Source organism: Elgaria multicarinata, chromosome 1 (genome assembly GCF_023053635.1).
Source record: "Elgaria multicarinata webbii isolate HBS135686 ecotype San Diego chromosome 1, rElgMul1.1.pri, whole genome shotgun sequence".
Lineage (NCBI taxonomy): Eukaryota > Metazoa > Chordata > Lepidosauria > Squamata > Anguidae > Elgaria > Elgaria multicarinata.
In genome coordinates, this window is record NC_086171.1 from 158014726 (window position 1) to 158036323 (window position 21598).

General features: G+C 45.0%; 1 protein-coding gene across 5 annotated transcripts in view; it reads right to left on the reverse strand.

The window, feature by feature from the left end:
* The window catches only part of AMPD2 (adenosine monophosphate deaminase 2), a 60402-nt gene extending 39220 nt beyond the window's left edge, over positions 1-21182 (reverse strand). For 3 of the 5 annotated variants that reach the window (XM_063140564.1, XM_063140570.1, XM_063140548.1), the window contains exon 1: positions 16099-16227. In XM_063140564.1, the coding sequence (XP_062996634.1) occupies positions 16099-16177 (79 nt within the window). In that variant the 5' untranslated portion in view covers positions 16178-16227. Of the gene's footprint in view, positions 1-950; positions 1194-16098; positions 16228-21093 lie in introns of those variants that run through there. The other 2 variants (XM_063140556.1, XM_063140577.1) reach the window with 2 other exon arrangements.
* Positions 21183-21598: the final 416 nt, after the last annotated feature.

Genomic DNA, 21598 nt, shown 5'->3' on the forward strand with positions numbered 1-21598 from the left:
GAAAAAGGTGCATTCTTTGGGAATGGAAAAAATGAACAAAATATCTCTCAGCATAATATTGGACCCTCCCACAAAGATTCTCTTAAACATTAGACGATTATGCAAAAATATTTAAAAAGTATACTAACAAGTAGGCTATCACTATTTTCTATTTTATTTCTTTTGTATATTGCTGTAAATATACACTGTAGATGACAAACTGTGTGTGTGTGTGTGTGTGTGTGTGTGTGCACTAATCAATTAACAAAGTTTTTGTTTGTACAGGCTCCCCTTTCTCACCGGAAGCCTCAAGCCACCGAAATAATAGAAGAGAATGGAAGGTATAGAATGGAAGGGGACCTCGGTCACAGGGACTCACAGGGACTGTGAGCTTTGCCACATGACTAGGAATCCTTACTCTTGCAATACATCTGACGATAGGATACAGACCAAAACAGCTGCAAAAGAAGGGACAGTGTTGCCTCCAAACACTCGATCTGTCATTTGCACGAGGATGGCTGACCAAGGTCCCCTTGAGCGATGGGCAACCAGTTAGGGAAGCTGCCCCCTCCCCAAGAACAAAACACCCCCTCCTCCTCCCCTGCAGAAAACGCAGGTCTTGAAAACGCCGCACGCAAACACCTGAGGCTGAACGCGCCGGCCCTCCGACTCTAACTTTCGGGTATTCGCTTCGGCAGCAACCAGAGCAACAGCCCTTCTTCTCACAAGGAGTCTCGCGTGCCCACCTCATGCCCAAGCCTTTCAACGGTGGTGCTTCCGAGCCACAATATTGTCGCTTCAGCCCTTGAAATAACAGAAGGGCTTTCCTAATCCTTCAAACAGCTTATAGCTCCTGACTAATACAAGCAGCTGCAACTCAAACCAGCCAGCCCTGGAGGGAGGAAAGGAAAGGAAAAGAAAAGGAAGGGGAAAAGGAAGAAGGAGGGAGAGAGAGATTTCCAAACACTTACAAAACTGGCAGCGTTAGGGCCTCACTAAGCCTCCCTCTTTTCCACCTGGAAACGAAGAAGCTGGCAGGCTATGCAAGGAGCATCCCATTGCATTCTATCCCAGGACAGACCAAGACGTCTCCAGGGCACCCTGTGGGGCAAGGGCAGAGTGCCCGCCAGGAGGCTGCTGAGGATCGATCCGGCAGAGGTGCTTGCTGTCACTGCCACCAGTATTTCACAGCCTCCTCTCTTCGCGCTGCAGTCCCACAGGATTCCAGCTCCAGAGCTGGCTTGGGCTGTACCAAGCACAGCTACGTGGGGGGAGAGAGGGAGGAGACAATATATATATATTGCAGCCTCTTCCAAGAGAGAGGCAGCGTCACAGACAAGCGGGAAGCCACCACCGCTGGTGGCCAGGCGGCAGAGCTAACTCCTGGCCTTAAAGTCAGGGGAGTTAACCTCTGAAGTGCCAGCCACAGCTGCAGGCTGAGTGACAACTCTCTCTTTCTCCCGCTCACATGCAATCTCTCTCTCTCTCTCTCTCTCTCTCTCTCTGAAACAAGGCAACGGCAAAGATCTGCCTACACATCAGGATTTCCAAAAGCACATAGCACCACATGCTGGCCGCTTGGTACAAAAAAGGTGAGCCTCAAACCAAAGCTTCCCTGACTTTTAAGTGTGTGCATGCTTGCACAAATGATCGCACACGCACCCAAGGGGCACCCAAGCAAACAACAAAAAGTGGTTTCTGTTGAGGGCCAGGCCATGCACAGACACACATACACAGCAGTCAGCTCACAACGTGTTATTTCTGGGTCCTGCCCAAACGTTAAACCCCATCGGGGCTAGAATCCTTGCCCATTTCCGATGGCACCAACCCCTGAAATATTATTCTACTTCTATTTGCACCGTTTCATTCCCCGGGGCACCCAGTTCTAACCATTAGGCCTTGCTACCTTCCAAACTGCACATTATAACCTGACTCTTACAGCTGCTATGCATGGCACACATTAAGCCGACTCCAAGTCGGAATGGAATTGTGGAACGGGTTCAGTTCCAAGGTAGGGCTGGGTGAGGAGGAACTGAGGCCGCATTGCAGGGTCAGAGCTCAGTGGGAGGGAAGGAGGTGGCGGTAGTTATTAGCGGAGGCAGCCCGCAAGCTTTGTTTCCAAGGGCTTCAGCCACTGGTTAATTCAGAACAAACAATAACCTATGAGCAGCAGCTGTCCCTCCTGCTTCCCCCAGGATGTAATGGAAGTGCCTGGCTCTGATTCTGCTGTCAACCGAGATGAAGGGCCTCAGGCGTGACAGCGAGGGGCATCTCATTCCCCAGCTCAGTCTTCAGAAGACAGCCTGTCAGCAGGTTATGGACCCCTGCCTAGCAATCTCTCACTTCCTGGACGTCCGCGGGAGCACCTCACGATGCTTGCATGTGCACCTATACACAGATGGCATCTAGATCTCAGTAGCCCAGCTGCAGGCAGCACCTGACTGCAGATGCAACCCCAGTGGCTGGAGGAAATCAGAGGAGGAATCAATTCCCAATGAGCTGTCGGCAAGCAAACACATATGCACACAATGTTTCAGGAGCTGGCACAAAGTCCAGAAATGATGGAGAGACGAGGATGATATGATGGCATAAGACATTAAGACTCCTTGAGAGTTGCAAGATCCCCATAGGCAAGTTCCCAAGGAGAACTGTTTATACCGCTCCTTTTTTCTTTTCTTTTTTAACCCAGTGAAGTAAAACTCATTATGCTTGTTGGGGTGAATTGGTACCCCCATTGAAATAAATGAGACATAAATTAGGCAGAACTTCAGTCCCTGAATTTCAATGGGTCTATACGCTATGTAGGACTAACTTTGGTCACAACTCATTGTCACCTGAAGACTGTTTTTGAAAAAAAGGTACCAGCTAGTTAATAATAACAACAAAATCCATCACTATGGAGGTCCATTGCCTAGAAATGTATCTAATACATATCACCCATTTCACCTGAATTTTAAATATTATTTATTTATTGTATTTATATGCCTCCTTTTTTCCTCCAAGGAACCCAAGGTGGAGTACATAATCCTCTTCCTCTCCATTTTATCCTCACAACAACATCCCTGTGAGGTAGGTTGGGCTGAGAGTCTGTGACTGGCCCAAAGTCACGCAGTAGGCTTCTATAGGGACTAGAATCCTTATCTCCTGACTCCCAGTCCAACACTTTAGCCACTACATCACACTGGCACTCCAGTGGCACTGAATATGTATCCATTCTGGGGTTTGGATGCACATGGAGCAGAAAAGAGAAGAATGACGCATAAGTACATATATTTGCATAGGCCTTCCCAGGGTTAGAATTTAAACTGGGGTGCTGATGGCTGTTAGACAAATTTCAGCAGCTTGACAAAAACAGTCCTTGGGCCTGATGCTTGGAAGCGATGGGCCTAACAGGGGAGATGTGATGGTGGCCTTCAAATATCTGATATCAAATATCTGAAAGGCTGTCATGCAGAAGATGGAGCAGTCTGGTTCTCTGTTGCTCCAGAGGGCAGGACTAGAATCAACAGGTGGAAATTGCAGCGAAGAAATTTAGAGAAATTTCCTAATGGTGAAAGCTGTTCAGCCATGGAACAAATGGCTTCTGGGGTTTGTGTATTCTCTGTTGGGAGGTATTTAAGCAGAAACTGGATGGCCCTCAACCAGGGATGCTGTAGCTGTGCCCTGCAGTACAGAGCCTGCATTGAGCAGGGGGTTGGACTAGATGACCTCTGAGATCCCTTCCAACTCTATGATTCCATGACAGAGTTACATCAAATAAGGCTTTGGGCCATCTGTGATGAAAAGGTATCCACCCCGGCTCCCAAATTGAGGAAATGAACTCCTTCATCCAAACGTTAGTCTCCTGTTTCTTGATTATTTGTATTGAGCACATGTTAAAACCATTGGAGAAATTTCTAAAGCCACACAGTAGGATGTATTTTCTGCAGTCACTGTTACATGGTGAAATTTAGAACTCATATTTATTTATTTATTTATTTCATTTGTACCCCACCTTTCTACCAAAAAACTGCCACTCAAGGCAGCTTACAGAACCAATTAAAATTAATTAAAACAGTACATTAAATGCAATAAAAACCAGGAAAATATTATTAAAAACAGCACCCAACCCACTAGACGCACTTACAGGTTAAAAGACTTCTTAATTAAAGCAGTCTTTGCTTGCCAGCAGAAGGAGATCAAAGAGGGAGCAAACTTAGACTTCCTTAGGAAAACATTCCATAGCCTGGGAGCAACCACTGAAGACCCTGCTTGGCTTTGGTTTGACAATTTAAACCAAAGGAAGAAATAAAGAGGCATATTTGTAATATGTCCTAGACAAAATTAAGTAAATCTGAAGAGGAATATAAAGACAAACAAGGTGCCTCTTATCCCTTAAAGTGTGGAAGTACTATTGAGAGTTAGTTGAACATATCAGAACCTTCCCTAGAACCCAGATTTTGTTATGTTAGATATTAATGTTTAGTAACTACATTTAAAAATGCCCTTCATAATTTAGATTATTAATAAAGTTCACTATGAAGTTACAAAAAACATTAACAATACTTGTCCAATGGATCGACATAAAAAGAGATAATTTTCTGATCTATTCTTTTTCTCCAAAATTTTACAATAAAAGGGCAGTTCCAACAACATATATGCCAAAAATGGCCTTGTGCTTTTACAGCCTTAAAAAAGCAGTTAGTATTTAAATCTTACAACAGTTCCATGGAGATAAAAACCAATGATACAATAACTTAAAATTAGCTTTTAAAATATTTATACATGGTGACAAGACAGGCTCCAACATCTAGAGGTCAACTTTCTTACGTACACCTCTCCCATTTCTGCAAAAAGATGAACTTTTGCTTCATAGCCACCAGGGAGTGATCAAAGGACCTCAAATGTCTTGCAGCTAGTATGCTGAACACCTTCCAAACACATATTTACTATAGGAACCAGACAAAGACCAAAGTAATTTTCACAAGACTAAAAAGCATTTTGACCCTCTCTTACAGTATTTGTGCAATGTGTGAACACTGTTAATGTGGGAGAAGCTATGGAAGTGCCCCATTTAACCTTTACATTCATACTTCAGATCAATTTAAAGAAAAGTAGATTTAAAGCCTCACATTTGAAAACACTCTTAGAGGAGGCCTGATTTGGTTGAGATAGGGCATTATGAAGACACATCAGGATAATTCAAACAATTCAACAGTAGGGATGATTTTAGTACATGAAATTGATGTCTCCAAGAAATGGATGCGGAGGTTCTTCTGTTAAAAAGCTTGCTTTGAAATATACTTGCCTATTCCTGACAGTTTGAAAAGAGACAGTCTTAAAGCATATATTTTTGGCCAGTGTTGACCGAGCAAGTAAATATCAAGAATAAAATTCAAACAAAATCAAAATGTACTGAGATTTTACTAAGATTCTAACAAAACACTTCTATGCACAAGGACTGCACAAGTTCAACTATGCTCTCAGAAACATGTATAGCTATTATTATCCAGGTATGAGCAAGGTGGGGGATAACCAAGCTGGGAGCCTGCCAGTCTATCACAGAGGGAAGAGAGCCCTGCAGCTACAACACTGGAAACGAGATCACAGTCCAGTCTCCAGCTCTGACTGCAAGTTGCAGTCCGTTGTAAAGAAAAGAATTTTATACCACAACCACACAGAGAAAGGTACCAGACACAGGAAGAAAGAATCACAGTGCAATACTATACACGTAAACTCAGACATAAGCCTCACTATTTTCAAAGGGGCTCACTTCCAAGTAAAGCATGTTTAGGATTGCAGCCTAAAGAATCTTGCAGTCATGTATACAAGGGGGGGGGGGGGAGGCAGACTGTTCAGGGCTTTAAAAATATTTTTGTTTTAATCAAGAGGAGCCAGCTTCCTTAGCCTTAATTTTAAGAGCTCACGTTCCAGACAATTTTATCAAATTACAGAATTGATAGATGTGCATGTTCTGCAGCAACATCTAATGTTTCTCTGGGAAATCAAGCCCATATCTCCCTTTGAAAATTGTGCTGGGCTATGCACATCTCATGGGCATGTCAGCTTCCTACTGAACGCGTCACCTAACAGAGGGAGAGTTAACAATAGGTGCACATTAGTGTTGCCACCATTTTCACAGGAAGGTTTCTTTTGCTTTTACATGACTGCCTGACAGGAGAACTTCCTCATGTCCATTTCTTTCTAAGCATGTCGAAAGCTTTTCCTATTTACATTTCTGCCTGTTGTGTAAAGTCCTGCCAGAAAAAGGCTGTAAATCTAGCATACAGTTCTGTGGTTAGACACCCTTACTGGAAAGGATTAGGATCTGTCGGATAGTAGAGAGTGGGCCTGTTCAGATGACACACTAAGCCATGGTTAGACCGCTAACCCTTTTGCAGCAAATGGTTAGTGAGCATGTTTAAACCGTGATTATGTAGCCGCCATGATTAAGAATGATTCACATGACACAGTAAGTCATGGTTCACATGGCACACTAAGCCATAATGTTTAGCTTAAAATGCTTAACCACTGTGGCTTAGCATATAATCTGAACAGGCCATTATGGGGCTTTTCATACAACATGCTAACCCACACTCAGTGGTTGAGTGTGGGTTGTTTTGAACTGTGGGTTGTCTGCTGAATTGTGGGTTATCCTGTTGTCTGAACACAGCTTGGGTGAATTGTCCACCATGCAGTGTGGCTTATTTTCTCAATCAAGCCATCTTGAGACCCCATGGTTTGTTTGTAGGTTGTTCAGGGTGGTAAACAAGCCACAATGCACAGTTAATAAGCCACCCTGGCTGTGTTTAGACAACATAATAACCCGCTCTGCAGAAAATGTGCTAAGTTTAGACAACATGTTAACCCATGGTTTAACAAACAACCCACGGTTCAAAACAACCCACATTCAATCACTGAGTGTGGGTTAGCATGTTGTGAGAACAGTCCCATTCTATGCTGTATATAACTGGATGAGTATATAGTACCACTTGGTTTGCTATGGATGGGATTCCAACAGCATTGTAAATCCTGTCAAAAAAAAAAAAAGCAGCTGGGCTCTAGCAAGAGCGACCTGTCCCTTGGCCCTGGCAGGGAGGAAGAGGCAGGGAGACAGAAAAAGAGGATGATAGAAAAAGAGAGACAAGGGTTGACCATGCCCACATTGGCCTCTGGCCCTGACCTTCACCAGCATGTGCCCCCTGAGGGGATGTGGCCCTTGACAGAAAAAGATCTCCCACCAGCTCTAAGGCCCCTGTATCTCCCTGCCTGCCCATTTCTAGTTAATGTCTCCTGAAGGGTGTTCCATGAGATCTTTCTCCCCTGTCTTCAGTTCCTACGCAAGCTTGATTCTGACTAAGGCTGCATGCTTCTGCACTGAAAAAGCGGCTATCTCGTTTTTACAATAAATGTTTCTTTCATGGAATGCTATGAGCCATCAGAAGAAACCGAAGCTGAATTCAGTAACATGGAATAAGACACTCCCCCACCTTGTTGAATCTAGTGAAATCCTATGACAGATATAAATCTATATCTACCAACCATTTGGAATAAATTATGCAGAAGTCACCTTACCTACATGAATATAACTGGCAACATTTATTCTGTTGAACAATTCGGGAAAATGAAGTTGTAGCATTTCAATTTTATCGTGAGAGCGTTTAAGGGTTTTATCACTTCTATACCCGTAAAATGAATTCTTCTTCCAAACAGATCTTCAACATGTGGCTTACACCATGGGCTTTTATGTACATAGGACTATTTTTAAAAATTATTTTTTAAAGCTCGTTATGTGGTTAAATTGCTCCCACAATAGAGAAATCCACTTTTTAAAGACATATTTGTTTAAGCATAAAAACAAAACACAAAATTAAAGAGACGACAAACTGAACTAACACACAGCAGCTCAACAACAAAACAGTGTGGGACAAAGACTGGGGAAACCTGGGGTCAAATCTCCCATAAATCTCACTGGGTGACCTTCAGAGCCACTATCTCTCAGCGTAAACTACCTCACAGGGTTGTTGTGAGGATAAAATGGGCGGTGGGGGAGGGAGAACTATATATACCTCCTTAAGCTCTTTGGAGAAAACACGGGCTATAAATGTGTCATTGATCCTCTAATCAGAGCTTGTCTTCTGTGCCTACATTAGAAGGGGGAAATAAGAACAGGGCTTTCACATCAGACCCCCTTTTTACTGGCTTTTAACAAGGGTGAAAAGGAAACATCTCTTTTGCCGTTCATTTAATTTGCTGTTGTTTTCCGCCTGGTCTGAGGTTCTTTATTCCTCCCCACACACATTTTTATTGTGTTGTATCTGTTTTAATATTTGCTGTAAGGTGCTTTGAGTTACCACAAAGTGACTAAAACACATTTTAAATCAATAAACAAATGGAAAAGGAAGGAGGGGGAAGGTCAGGAAATTTACTTTCAAAAAAGTCAAGAATGCAAGAATGTAACATTGCTACACAAGCCAGAGAGTCCTTCAGCTTAAATCCTCTTTAGAGTAGAGTAGAGCGGTTAAGGGCGACTCTTATGCAGGTACAGATAGAAATAAGTCCTACAACTCCCAGCATTCCCTGGGAATGCTGGGAGTTGTAGGACTTATTTTTGTCTTAACATATACAGGATCACACCTGAAGAGTTCTACAGTCGACACAAATAGCCTAGAGATTCATTTTCTCACTGCAGTTTTACAAATAGTATACTTTTTAAAAGCTCTCTCTTAAAAAAAAAAGAAAAAAGGAGGAGCCCACACAGAGCCCACTCCTCCATACGTCATGAAACACTGTTTAAAAACACACACATTTTTCCATTGGCCAATAGTCCCTGCCTTTGATTGCCGCACCACCACCCTAACACAGGAACAATCCCATTCTTTGTCCCCCAAGCCAGGGGTTGGCAACCTGGTGTCTGCCAAAAAAAATTCCTTTGGACTACAGCTCCCATACGCCCCAACTTGCAGGGCCAATGGCCAGGAATCCTGGGAGTTGCCATCCAGAACATTCTGTAGTGCACCAGGTTACCTACCCCTGCTCCAAGCATCCTTCAACCTCTGCTTCTGCCCCTAATATGCTCAACTATCATCTCTTTTTTGAGTCTCTTGTATCCCCATTACTCAAAGCCCCCCCCCCCACACACACACTGCCACTCTAGGACCCCAGGCCCATACTCATCTTTTCCAACAGCCACATCTCTCCTTTGTAGCCTAGAAAACTATAGGTTCTCACCTCCTGCATTTCAGTTCATTTCGCGGCTGTTTAGCCTGTGGTTCTTATGAAGATTTGTCTGTAGCTACAGGAGCAGCCCCTGGTTGTTAATTTGCAGCAATATTTGCATTTGAGAAATGTTTGTTGGGTCACACAGTATGATCATACTGTTCTCTGGATTTTCTCCCATGAGGACAACACAGCAAATATGATTATGTTCTCAGGATTTTCTCCCAAGAGGTCTAGCGAGTATTATTTTTACTTTTTTTCCCTTCAAATAAATGAGGTTCTCGGAAAGTATTCTGGCTGCCCAAAGAAAAATAAATTAAGGGGTATGACCAGAGCAGCTTGCTGTTCGAACATTTGCCTTATGGTTTCCCTGTTTACTCTGCTACATAAAGTTAAATACATCTCCCAGACGCCATTTATCTATATGGAGCTCTATATTTGTTGGTTAGGAAACGTCTCTACTTAATATAGATCTGCCTTCCCAAACTTGGTGCATTCTAGATGTGGTAACTAGCTACAACTTCTATCATCCCCAGCCTGACAACGTCCAAGTGTGTTGGACTTCAACTTCTATCAACCCCAATTGGCTGGGATAATAATAATAATAATAATAATAATAATAATAATAATAGGCCTGTTTAGACAACTGCTGTGCCATTGTTAGCCAGTAAAGGGTTAGTGAGCATGTTTAAAATGTGGTTAAGTAGCCACCATGGTTAGGAATGGTCCACACGACACACTAAGTCGTGGTTCACATGACATATTGTTTAGCTTGCAAAATTAAAACAAAATATGCTCAATTGTAAGGAAATTCCTCAATCAGTAAAAGACAGCATGACCTGGCAAAGCCCACCACGTCCGTCTAGAAAAACCATCACAAGCGAGAAAGATATAATAATAATAATAACAACAACAACAACAACAACAGGATTTAAAAACCACTTTTCAGGATAGATTATCCTTTAGAACTCTTCCATCCTTCTCAAATATTCCTTATACTTTTCAAAAACCAGTAGCACTGTTATTTTCCTGAAATGTCCTGCTTTTCCTCAGATGCACAATGCTAGTCCTCTCCTGCTCAAGGTTATAATCCTATGCAAGCTTTCCTGGCTGCAAAGTCCATTGAACTCAGTGGGATTTATCCTTGAGTAAACATGCATAGGATTGCTCCTCTGCCTCTTACTTAAAAATAAATAAATAAATAAATAAATAAATCTGTCAGTCCTGCATAGGCAATAGCGCTCCAGTATCTCACAGCCCCAGGGGACAAAGGTGGGTCATTTAACAAAGGGGAAGAAAGCCGACTCAGCAGTTAGAGTGAAAGACTCAGCAGATTTGGATGCAATCCTTTGCCCTGCCCTGCTTCAATGTGATCCTGGATAGGACCATTCCCAAAATACTCCAAATGAATGCAACTTGGTTGTATTTGACTTAGATTAAGTATTTGGACCATCACAGCAGCTCTGCTGCACAGATGCTTCGACACAGACCGAGGGTTCTTCCAGATGGAGGGCTTCTAGGGTTATCAATCAAAAAACACTGTGTAGCTATTCCCTCTCTCCCTCCTTAACAGATTGCCTTTGGTAAGAAAAAGGGTGGAAGCAGCAGTGGGAAAAGAGGGGACAGTTACAAACAGAATACAGCGATGTCTGGACCCCACATAAAATTCCATGTTTGTGGGAGGGCAACTAACAATAAAAGCCTCGTCTGAAGGCATTCGGAATCAAATTCTACACTAAATTAACTTACGAAAATCCAACATTGCAATTGGAGCATCTGCAAATATGCATTTGGGGGGGTGGGGTGGACATAGTTTGCATACAGCGCTGTTAATCCAAGAACGTTTGCTTTCAGAGATTGTGGGACTTTTGGCAAATACTGGGAGAACTATATGAGATAAAAACTGAGGGAAAGCAAACTAGAGTCATGAAATTAAATCCATAGAGAAGGAGGAGAGCTCATTAGGGCACTAACACACCACCTCCTTACTACTGAAAGGTCACCACCAACCTCTGAAATTTCCTATGGGCCAAAGAAAGCTGCTTTTTGAAAGAAAATGAAACAAAAGACATCAGCAAATCAGCTTTAATGCCTGCTATCAGATTCTGCGCTTACACAGCAGTCCTAAAGATATGCACAAGATACACAGTTGTGACATTACTCCTGTCTCAGAGGGCAATAAACTCAAGTTGTAAAGATGGTGTTGACATATTCTTTAAATATTGTGGGATTCTGTTCCTATGGACCTTTATATGACTCCTTCATTACTACCCTTCATTCCAGCTTTACAGGTTAGAGACATCATGGTGCTTAAAAAAGTTTTCATCTATACTAATCAATATTAGTGTCATTACGGTGGTCAGGACTCTTTGTTCTATTTACTGTAACTTAAAGGTGTTGACTATCGCCGTTTTTATGATGTTTGAGGGAAATCACCTTGTGAAGGCTTGCTCCTAAGCACAAATCATGGTGCAATCATACACATGGGATGATCAGGAGCCTGAAAACAAAGCCCTATGAGGAGAGACTGAAAGAACTGGGCATGTTTAGCCTTGAGAAGAGGAGAGAAGACATGATAGCACTCTTCAAGTACTTGAAAGGTTGTCAACACAGGGGAGGGTCAGGATCTCTTCTTGGTCATCCCAGAGTGCAGGACATGGAATAATGGGCTCAAGTTACAGGAAGCCAGATTCCAGCTGGACATCAGGAAAAAACTTCCTGACTGAAGGAGCAGTACAACAATGGAACCAATTACCTAGGGAGGTTGTGGGCTCTCCCACACTAGAGGCATTCAAGAGGCAGCTGGACAGCCATCTGTCAGGTATGTTTTAAGATAAGAGTCCTGCATTGAGCAGAGGGTTGGACTCAATGGCATTATAGGCCCCAATGAGTAAACCTCATTGAATTCAATGGGACTTACTCCCAAGATAGGTGTGTATAGCAGGGGTATTGAACCTCAGGTCTATGGGCCAAATCCATGCTCCTGGTGGTTCCACATGGACCTATGACCCAACTGGAATCCACTCAGAGAAGAGCCTTCAGCATGGTGGCCCCCTTCCCATGGAATTCCTGCCTCTGGCAGTCAGGCGGGCACCAACACTGTGTTATTTTGGGCAACACTTGAAAGTAGCTCTTTTCCAGGCTGAACAGCCACAGTTTAACTGGCACTCTTGTTTTTAAAAAGAATAATTTTAACATCATGTTTTGTTGTTTTGTACTTGTATCATTTTCTCTCTCATTGTCCACTGTTCCAAATCTGTTAGGATGTGGAGCAGTATGCAAATACTATAAATAAATAAATCCAGCCCACCTGGGGTCTCCAAAAGTTCATGCCCCAACCCCTTTTTGCCCCAACCACCAACCATTTGCAGCTGCTGTGGCTTTTGCATGGATTTTCTTTCCATCCTAAAGGTGCAATCCTATGCATGTTTAGAAAGAGAAAAGTCCAGCAACTCCAAGCATTCCCTTGGAGTTTGGGGAGTTTTTTCTGTCTATGCATGCATAGGAATGTGCCCTGAAAGGTTGAAATGCTTCTCCTAAGACGTAGTTACTTAAGAGTTTTAAACTAATGTATCTCAGGTTTTTGGTATTTTGGTTCCGCCCCTTTTGCCATTTGCCCTGCCCCTTTCCTCTTCAGCTCCACCCAGTACTGAAATGCAGCCTTCAGGAGCTTCTCCAAAATGGTCTTTGACCCTCTGGCTGAAAGTGGTTTGACACACCCAGGACTTAGGAGTACAACCTTACATAAAATTTAAAAATGAGAAAATAGGAAGTATGTCTGGCATTTTGCAAGCTGCTTTAAAGTCTCACATTTTTAAGCAGCCAAGAATGACTCACTACCACACAGCAAAAGCGGTGCATTTTACTTGCACTTGGGAGTTTGATAATAATTATATTCTTTCACAGCCAGCAGTCTGTGAAAGAGAACCAAAGTACAGATTTGTTGTTTCTCTTCCAGCTTAGTCCACAAAGGTTAGACTTAACTTTGCGAGATATTTTCCCTCTCCCACACACATACACACCTGGCAACAAAGGCAGAGCAGGAAAAGCTGTTCTTACAGTACAATCCTAATAATATCTACTCAGATGTAAGCCCCACTGAGTTCAAAGAGATTTATTCCCAAGGTTAAGGGCACAATCCTATGCATGTTTAGACAGGGGGTGGAATCCTACAAGCATTACCCAGCCAGCCTCTCTGCACCCTAAGCGCATATAGGACCGCAGCCTTAGAAGAGCACTGGCAAAATCTGATTTACACCAAGGCAGGTTTGTATCAGGAATAGCTTAGATCAACCTAAGACCCTCCAGTAGTGTTGGACTACAGCTCCCATGATCCATAGTCACCATGGCCATAGCAGAATGACATGGAACTGTGGATTAATATAGTTCAGTTTGCAGGGAAGGGAGACTCATAAGATCCAAGTATCTCAAAAATTAGTGCATCAGTGAAAGGAGTACATTAAACCTCACTTCCTAATGTGCTTGTTTACTACATGCAGGGCGCTTTTAGAGCTAAGACATTTTATAGCACCCAAACTGGCTGCTGGCCATTTATTACAGGAACAGAAGGCAGATCCAGAGCCATTCCCACTGGCCTAGGTAAATTTCCTTGCTTTCATCCTCTGCTTGGGCAACTCAAACCTCATGATGAGATGCAGATGGAGCAAGAACTGATTAAGAGGAGCAATCTAGAACAGCATATCAACCATGGTGTTAAGAACTGTCTCCCCAAGGATCAGTCAAGGGCCACTAAGACAGTCCTTAGAATATTACCTTGCCACTTAAGAAGAATTAAAACCCAGACTGGTGGGAATGCATTTTTGATGAACCAGGCAAATAAATGTTATTGTACAGTGCTTAGATGCCAAAATCCCATCACCAGGCTGATCAAAAGAAACACTATAGGCTAGTGTAGTAATTCTACACTGCATAGTGTTTACGGAACCCAGGTAATCTTGTTGAAGTAGTCAAGAAGTAGACATTTCAAGAATACAACATACAGCACACGCACACACCTGCTAAACAAGGTATAGAATTATATCTTTCATCAATGCACTTTGAACAAAGCCCTTCAATTCATACAACCAACTACACAGCATTTACCATTAATGCACTGGACATCATCCAACCCTGATTGCCTGCCAGTGGGAAGGAAACCGCTGGCACAATGGATTTCCCCTTTACCCTCCAGCCTCCCCCACCCCGAATCTGCTCCAGAGAGTTTTGGGACCCACCCAGCAGATCTGGGGTGTGCATGGGGGACTGCAGGGGAAGGAGACCAATGGGAAACCTATTTGTGCAACAGTGTGTGTGAGAGAATTATTTTTATCCATATACACACATGCACCTCCACACATATGAACATCCAGTCACATCTGTATACACAGATTAAACAGGTATTTTAAATATCAGCTGTCTACTTGGACACCAATAGCTCCAAATGAAGAGCAAATCACGAGCTTGTAACATGAAAGCAAGCCAGATGGAGCAGCAATTGGTAGGAGCAAATGTCAAATATTCTGTCATGCAACTGCAGTCCCTACATATTCTATATACACTTACACACATACACATGAAGGTGTGTGTTCTAAATGTACAAAGTACAGATATGTTACAAGAGACACAATATTCAAACTAAGACTAACACAATACTCAAACTAAGACTAACAAGCTTGGAACTATCCCTTCATTCTCACAAGCAAGCAAGCAAGCAAGCAAGCAAAAAGGCACTAACTGGCCTAAGTTAAGCAGCAATGCAAAAAAACCAATAAAGAAAGGCTAGGCTTTGGCTATTGGGTGGTATAGAAATGGAATAAATGAGTGCTTAATTTCTCAGAAGAGGGTACCAGGACTCAAACATGCCTAGGCATACCCTAATGTGCACATGAAAGAAATACACTCTGCATATGCTCAGGGGCAGTTTCATCTTTATTACCTCTGTGTTTCAGAGTTGAACATCACATTCCAAACATGTTCCCACATTAATCTCTGGCAAGCCGTGGTTTAAATTAAGCCAACCAACTTGGAGATGTGATTTTAGGGGTGGGTTTTTTTCAGATGTTTGCTGCATTATACAGAGAATCCACAACTGTTATTTTTTTTTAAAAAAAAAAAAACTGTGGACAGTTCTAAACACCCTTCCCTCAGCTAGCACATCTGGTGGGGAAGGGGCAGATCTAAGTGTCTTTCCCTCAGCTTTTTTGATGTGCCAAAAATCTAAGATGCCATTATACAGACACCCAGATGTTGCTTTGCATGCAGCATGCACAAACCCCACTAACTACATTACCTTCATCAACAGCACCTTTAAACCCAGCATCCCAACACTTTTTGCTGAGGGCTCGAACGAGCAGTGCCTGGTCTCCATTATAGAGAGCCAGATATTAAATGGTAAAGAAAGTGTAAGATCTTCAGCCCCCTCTCTCGGATTCAACAGCCAAATATCTGGTTCTCCATTAGGAAAGGATCTATTCCCCCACCCCCACCGCCATACATCCAAATAGGGTGCCAAACCTATGCTGAAACTCCGCTATCGGTATGCCATGTTATGCCTCAAAGCAAAGGCACCTTCATTCCTCCTGTCCTCACCAAGGCTGCGATCCCGTGCACGCTTACCTAAGAATAAGCCCCATTGAACATAGTGGAATTTTCTTCCGAGTTTTTTTTTTTTTAAAGAGAAAGCATAGCATTGTGCTGTCCCTACAACAGTTAGCGAGCATCGTCCACAAGGAAGCCACCATCTGTTTAAGGAGGAAAGAAAGCAACGAAAAACAGCAAAGGTGGGGAAACGGGGTGGGGGGATTCCGTGGAAGAAGGAGACGATCAGGGGCTATTTCCATGCGGGGAGTGCTGCTACCCCCTGCTTCCCTCGCTTGGAAACAGTGGAGAGGGGAGGGGGAGATACTCTGCACCTATGCTCACCTCCTGTGGTGGGAGCCTGAAGACTGGCCCGCTTCCTCAGTGGGGAGGCGCTCTTGGGGGGCACGAAGCCAGCCGACATTTTGCTCCCTCCCGATGCTCCGCAGAAGTCTCACAACCGGTGCTGCCGCCGCCACCGTGCCCAGGAAAGAGGCGGACTGGCCGAGGCCCCGCCCCTTGCCGCTGATTGATGGAGAGAGAAAGCCAGCCGCCCAGACTGGGATGGATCGGGGCTCCCCCGCCGACGATCGAGGCCGGATCCTGTCTCACCACCACACACACACTACGGCAGACGGTGTGCTGGATGAAAACGTGAGGCCTGCAATCCCCGCACATTTACATGGGAATACATCTTACTGGATTTGCTTTCCGTGAAACAGACCGGGCTGCCTTTGCAGGCATCGGCTGGTTCCCCCGTGGGCGGCTCAGGCTGCAGTCCCGTTTTTCAGTCTCGGGCTTTGCAAGAACCCGCCCGCGTACCCGCTGTTCCCTGACAGGACGGCGGAGTGGAGGACGTGGGATCCCACGCACTGTGAAAGCCACACTCACATCATTCCACCCCACGTGATATCATTAATCTGGAATAACTACCACTCACTTTAACATCTTCACATGGATATGTATGCATTGCAGAAAGTTTGGGGGGGGCATGGGTGTCACCATTGGTTAGCCATCTGATTGTGAGTTAAATGAAGAGGTAGGTGGGTTCAGTAATCCATATTAAAGTGATCTTGAAAATGGAGGCCATGTAAAGGCCAGTCAAGAACAGCCTCTTGCATTTAAAAAAAAAGTCACAAATAATGGCGTGTGTCAGAGACATTGAGAACAATATTTGGGGGCAGAACCCCTTGCAATATTATATTATTAACCCCCATAATGCTCAGATATATTGTAAATAAATAAATAAACCCATAGGGAACAGGACGGAATGGCCTGAAACGGAAAATTCCAAGTAAGCCAATTCAACAAAGCATTCATAGAAACCATGTTTTGGTACCGGTTCTGGGCAATAACCCATATTCTGGGAAAAGGTCCACAATGTCAATTTCCAAGTGAACTAAATCAACCAAATTCATCAGCCACATATCAGTGCACGGAATGCAATGAGCCACAAACTTCCACAGTAACCATGATCCAGTACCTGTTCTGGGTACTGGATCATGTCACATTCCAAAAAATGGCCTACAATGTAAAATTCCTAGTGAACCAAGCCAATCAAATTCAGCAGGAACACATGATTAGATTGGAGTGGGGTGGGGAATACAATGAAACTATTGCAAGCAGTAATCCATATTTGGGGGAAAGAGCCTGGAATGCTATTTTCTTAGTCACACATAACTGGATGGGAGTGATGCAATAAGATAAAATACTTCTACAAGAAACCATGTTCCAGCACCTCTTTCAGGACCCTCCTGGTCCTGTATTGCCTTATGAGGCATCTGACCTAACCCGTTTGGTCAGCTGCTAATGAAGCAATAAACTGTCATGGGTAAACTTACAAGAGGATTCCTCTAGGTGTTTCATAAGGCACTACAGGGCCAAGGTTCAGGTGTTTCACAAGGCACTACAAGGCGAAAACAACATGGGCATATTTTAGGGTGGCCATATGAAAAGGAGGACAGGGCTCCTGCATCTTTAACAGTTGATTTGAAAAGGGAATTTCAGCAGGTGTCATTTGTATATATGGAGAACCTGGTGAAATTCCCTCTTCATCACCACAGTTAAAGCTGCAGGTGCCCTGCCCTCTTTTAATTTGGTCGCTCTAGTATAGCTCCTGCAGCTTTAACTGTGGTGATGAAGAGGGAATTTCACCAGGTTCTCCATATATACAAATGACCCCTGCTGAAATTCCCTTTTCTATGCAACTGTTAAAGATACAGGAGCCCTGTCCTCCTTTTCATATGGTCACCCTAGCATATTTGCTGGTCCCACAGGCACTCCAACCTCTCCCTCTGGATTTGGGCCTGGAAGACCAAGGAAAAGTGTGGGTGCATGGAGAGTAAAGTTGCCAACAAGCACAATCTGTGACATTGTACTACATCATTACTGATCATGAGGCATGCCATTTAAGGCATCAGCACTAGCTTCCAATTTCCTGGCTTTGAGGAGTTTGAACCAACATGAGACAGACTTAATACCAATCTTAAACGCTCAGGGTTGGTTTTTTTTTAAAAAAAATCATTGAGTATAACTTTGGCTGATTTAACAATAAACTCTAATTTGATGATGTCAAATCTTACTTGGTAGGACTAAGAGTTAAGGCACATTTCTGTAAATTTTGGGCCTGTTGTGATTCTGTTGTTTTATTGTAATAGACATTAAAGATGGCTTTTAATTCTAACAATGAGTGGTAGTGTTTGCTTATCGCATCGCTCCTATCCATTTGTTTCACTGTTGAATATGGTTGATTTGGCTCAATTGGTAGTTGGGATTCTGGGCCATTTTCAGAAATATGGACTATTGCCCAAAGCAGGTAACAGAACATGGTTTCTGAGGACGTTTTGTGGCTTAAGCTGTGTTTGGATGACCACAGAGGTAAACGAACTCGTCATGGCTTCTCTCCTTGCTCCCATGCGTGCTGCATGAACACGATTTGCATAATTACCCGCAATATGATCACAATGTGTATAAATTACCTGCAAGTCATGGTGTGGTGTGGTCAAGAAGCCACCCAACGCACCAGTTTCAGACAACACAGCAACCCACACCGCATTGCGGGTAATTATGCAAATTACAGCCGTGCATGCAGCACACACAGGAGCAAGGGGGGTAGAAGCCACGATGTCTTCTTTTACCCCCATGATATCCGAACCCAGTCTTATTGTATCACTCCCATCCAGACAAATTTCATTGATTTGGCTCACTAGAAAGTTAGTGCTCAGGGCCCTTTTCCGAAATACAGACTATTGGTCAGAATGGGTACTGACATGGGGTTTCTGCGGAACTGCTGTAGCTCATTGCATCCCTCCCAAGCAGTTATGTGTGGCTGGTAAATTTGGCTGATTTGGAAATTGACATTCTGGGGCGTTTTCCAGAAAAAAGACTATTGCCTGGAACAGGTACTAGAACGTGGTTTCTGTGACTTATTGCATCACTCCAATCCGATTATATGAAATTGGTGAATTTGATTGGTTTGGCTTATCTGGATGTTGGCATTCCAGGCTATTGTTCTGTTCCATATGGGTTCTGGGCATTATGGAGTCCAAAAATATTGTTCTCAACTGCTTCTAACACGCCATTGTTTTTGACATTTTTATTTAAATAAAGCAGCAGTTCTGGTTTGGTTAGGTTTTTACACTATTCCTTGAAAATGCACCCTGCATGGAAAACAACCATGATCTTATCAGCCCAATGCTACCCCCCCCCAAAAAAAAGGATCCCTCACTACCCTTCACCCCCAGGCTAGCATCCCAAAGGCAACAGCAGCACTCTTTACGGCAGTAATCCCCAACCTGGTACCCCAAGATGTTTTGGACTACGACTCCCAGCATTCCCCAGTCCAACACATCCAGAGAGCATCGCGTTGGGGAACGCAGCTTTACACCATCAGTAACCTTCCCTGTCTAGACTTCAAAGAAAGCGGGGAAGGGTTAACTTGCTTTGTGGTCGGATTCATAATTCGCAAATTAATCCGGAGCGAATCGATCCCCTAAAAGCCACGGGATTGAATTAAGGCTGTAATGGTTTTAAAATGCAAGCGCTTCAATTTAGCTACCTTGCGGGTTGAACTTTAAAGACTCTGTCCTTCCCTTCCCTGCCACGACCGACTCTAGCAGCCAGCCAGCCCTTTCCTAACCCTCCAATTCTACCGGAAGCTACCCGCCTCAAGACACGCCTCAATTTCGCCACGAGGACAGGGCTGGTCCGATGGATCGAGGCCGGGGTAAAGGGAGCGGAGCGGACTCTCTAGGCTGAGGCCGACCACTCTGTCCTCCCACTGTGCAAGCGCGTCGGAGCAAAGCAGGCCAACTCGACGCACAATGGGCCAGATTTTGAAACGCTTGGCTCCTCCCACTTAGGGCCAGATTTTGAAACGCTTGGCTCCTCCCACTTAGGTCCGGCTGGCTCGCGCGCCCGGCAGCTGCTTTAGAGATGCTGAGCGCCGGCCTTCAGATCGCGTCCTCCCGCCCCGAGCGGGGCAATGGAGGCGGGCCTGCGAGCAAGGCGTGGCCCCGGAGTCGCTGTGGTCCGAATCGGCTTCACGAGGGCGCAAGTCTAAGCTGCTCTCCCTTGCATAATGGTCAGTTGCGCAAAGGCTGGGAGGGCGGTTCAGCGGCCGAAGACTTGAGTAAGCAGCGGAGGGACGAATGTGGCCTAAGGAGGAGGAGGGGGAGGATCCAATCCTGACCCGACACGAGAGGCCAGAGGGGGAGGGGAAGTCAGCCGCATCTGGCAAATGGCGCCGTGGACGGGAAGCGTTGCCGCTGCAGTAACTGCTTGCACGGAGTTCCCGGTTAATGATTATTCCCCCCCAGCCGAGATCACAAACTGCACCCCGACTCTTTAGCCCGCCCTAACGCCCACCTCTTGCCTCGGTTTCAAAGGAACCTCCCCACGCTGCACAAGAACGGATAAAGGGCGATCAAAGCGGGGGAAGCCTCTTTTGCGAGCTGTATCCCACGCGCGCACACGCTTTCTTGCTAGCCCAATTACCCACCACTCCGGTGCCCCAATCTTGATGGCTAAGGAGCGTCCGCACTGGCGATCTGAACCCAAGACGTTGGCACACGATGGCCAGGGCCCTTGCGCTTTAGCAATGGTGTGTTTTGCGATGGCGGTGGGCGTGCTCAGAAAGTTTCCTGAGGTGCAGTCTGGATAGAGGCTGAACTATGGCCAAAGCAGGGAGCACGAAAAAGCCCCCGGCGTCGGTTCCACAAGGCGAAAATCATGGGGAAGAGGACCGAGATGACGGGTGGGGTGAAGAAAGAATGGCACCAGGGAACCACGAAAAAGTCCCGGGCTTTCGTTGTTTTAAAGACAGTACCCTCTTTCCCTTACCTGAAGCCATGCTGGTCCTGGCAAAAGCGTCCGGCGGCAGCTAGGACGAGAGAGGGAGCGAGCGAGCGATTTTCCGGAGCTGCAGCCGCTGCACTTCACGGTTAGAAAGAAAGCCGGCGGCGGCTGCAGCCCATCCGGAGCAGTAGCGGGGGGGGGGGGGGGAGGGTCGCCCAAGCACTTCCTGACCAAGGTCCCAACCGAGAAGAGCTGCTCAGTGTCTGCCTGAGAAGTGGCCCCCTGCCTGGACGTGATGTGACGCGCACCCTTACTTCAGGGCAGACTCAGGGCTGGCCGCTAAGACGGGCGGGGTGGGGTAAGAGCGGTTCCTGGAGACGCAGCAGTGGAGGCGTCTCCAGGACAGCTGGAGACGCCTCCTTGGACAGCTCCTTGAGAGTTCTGGCTCAAACCCAGAGCGGATTCACAGCCCCACTGCCATCGGAGCCACCAGCCTCAACTGAGAAGCGAGCTATGCGAGAGATCTGACAGTGACACCCACTGGGCATGC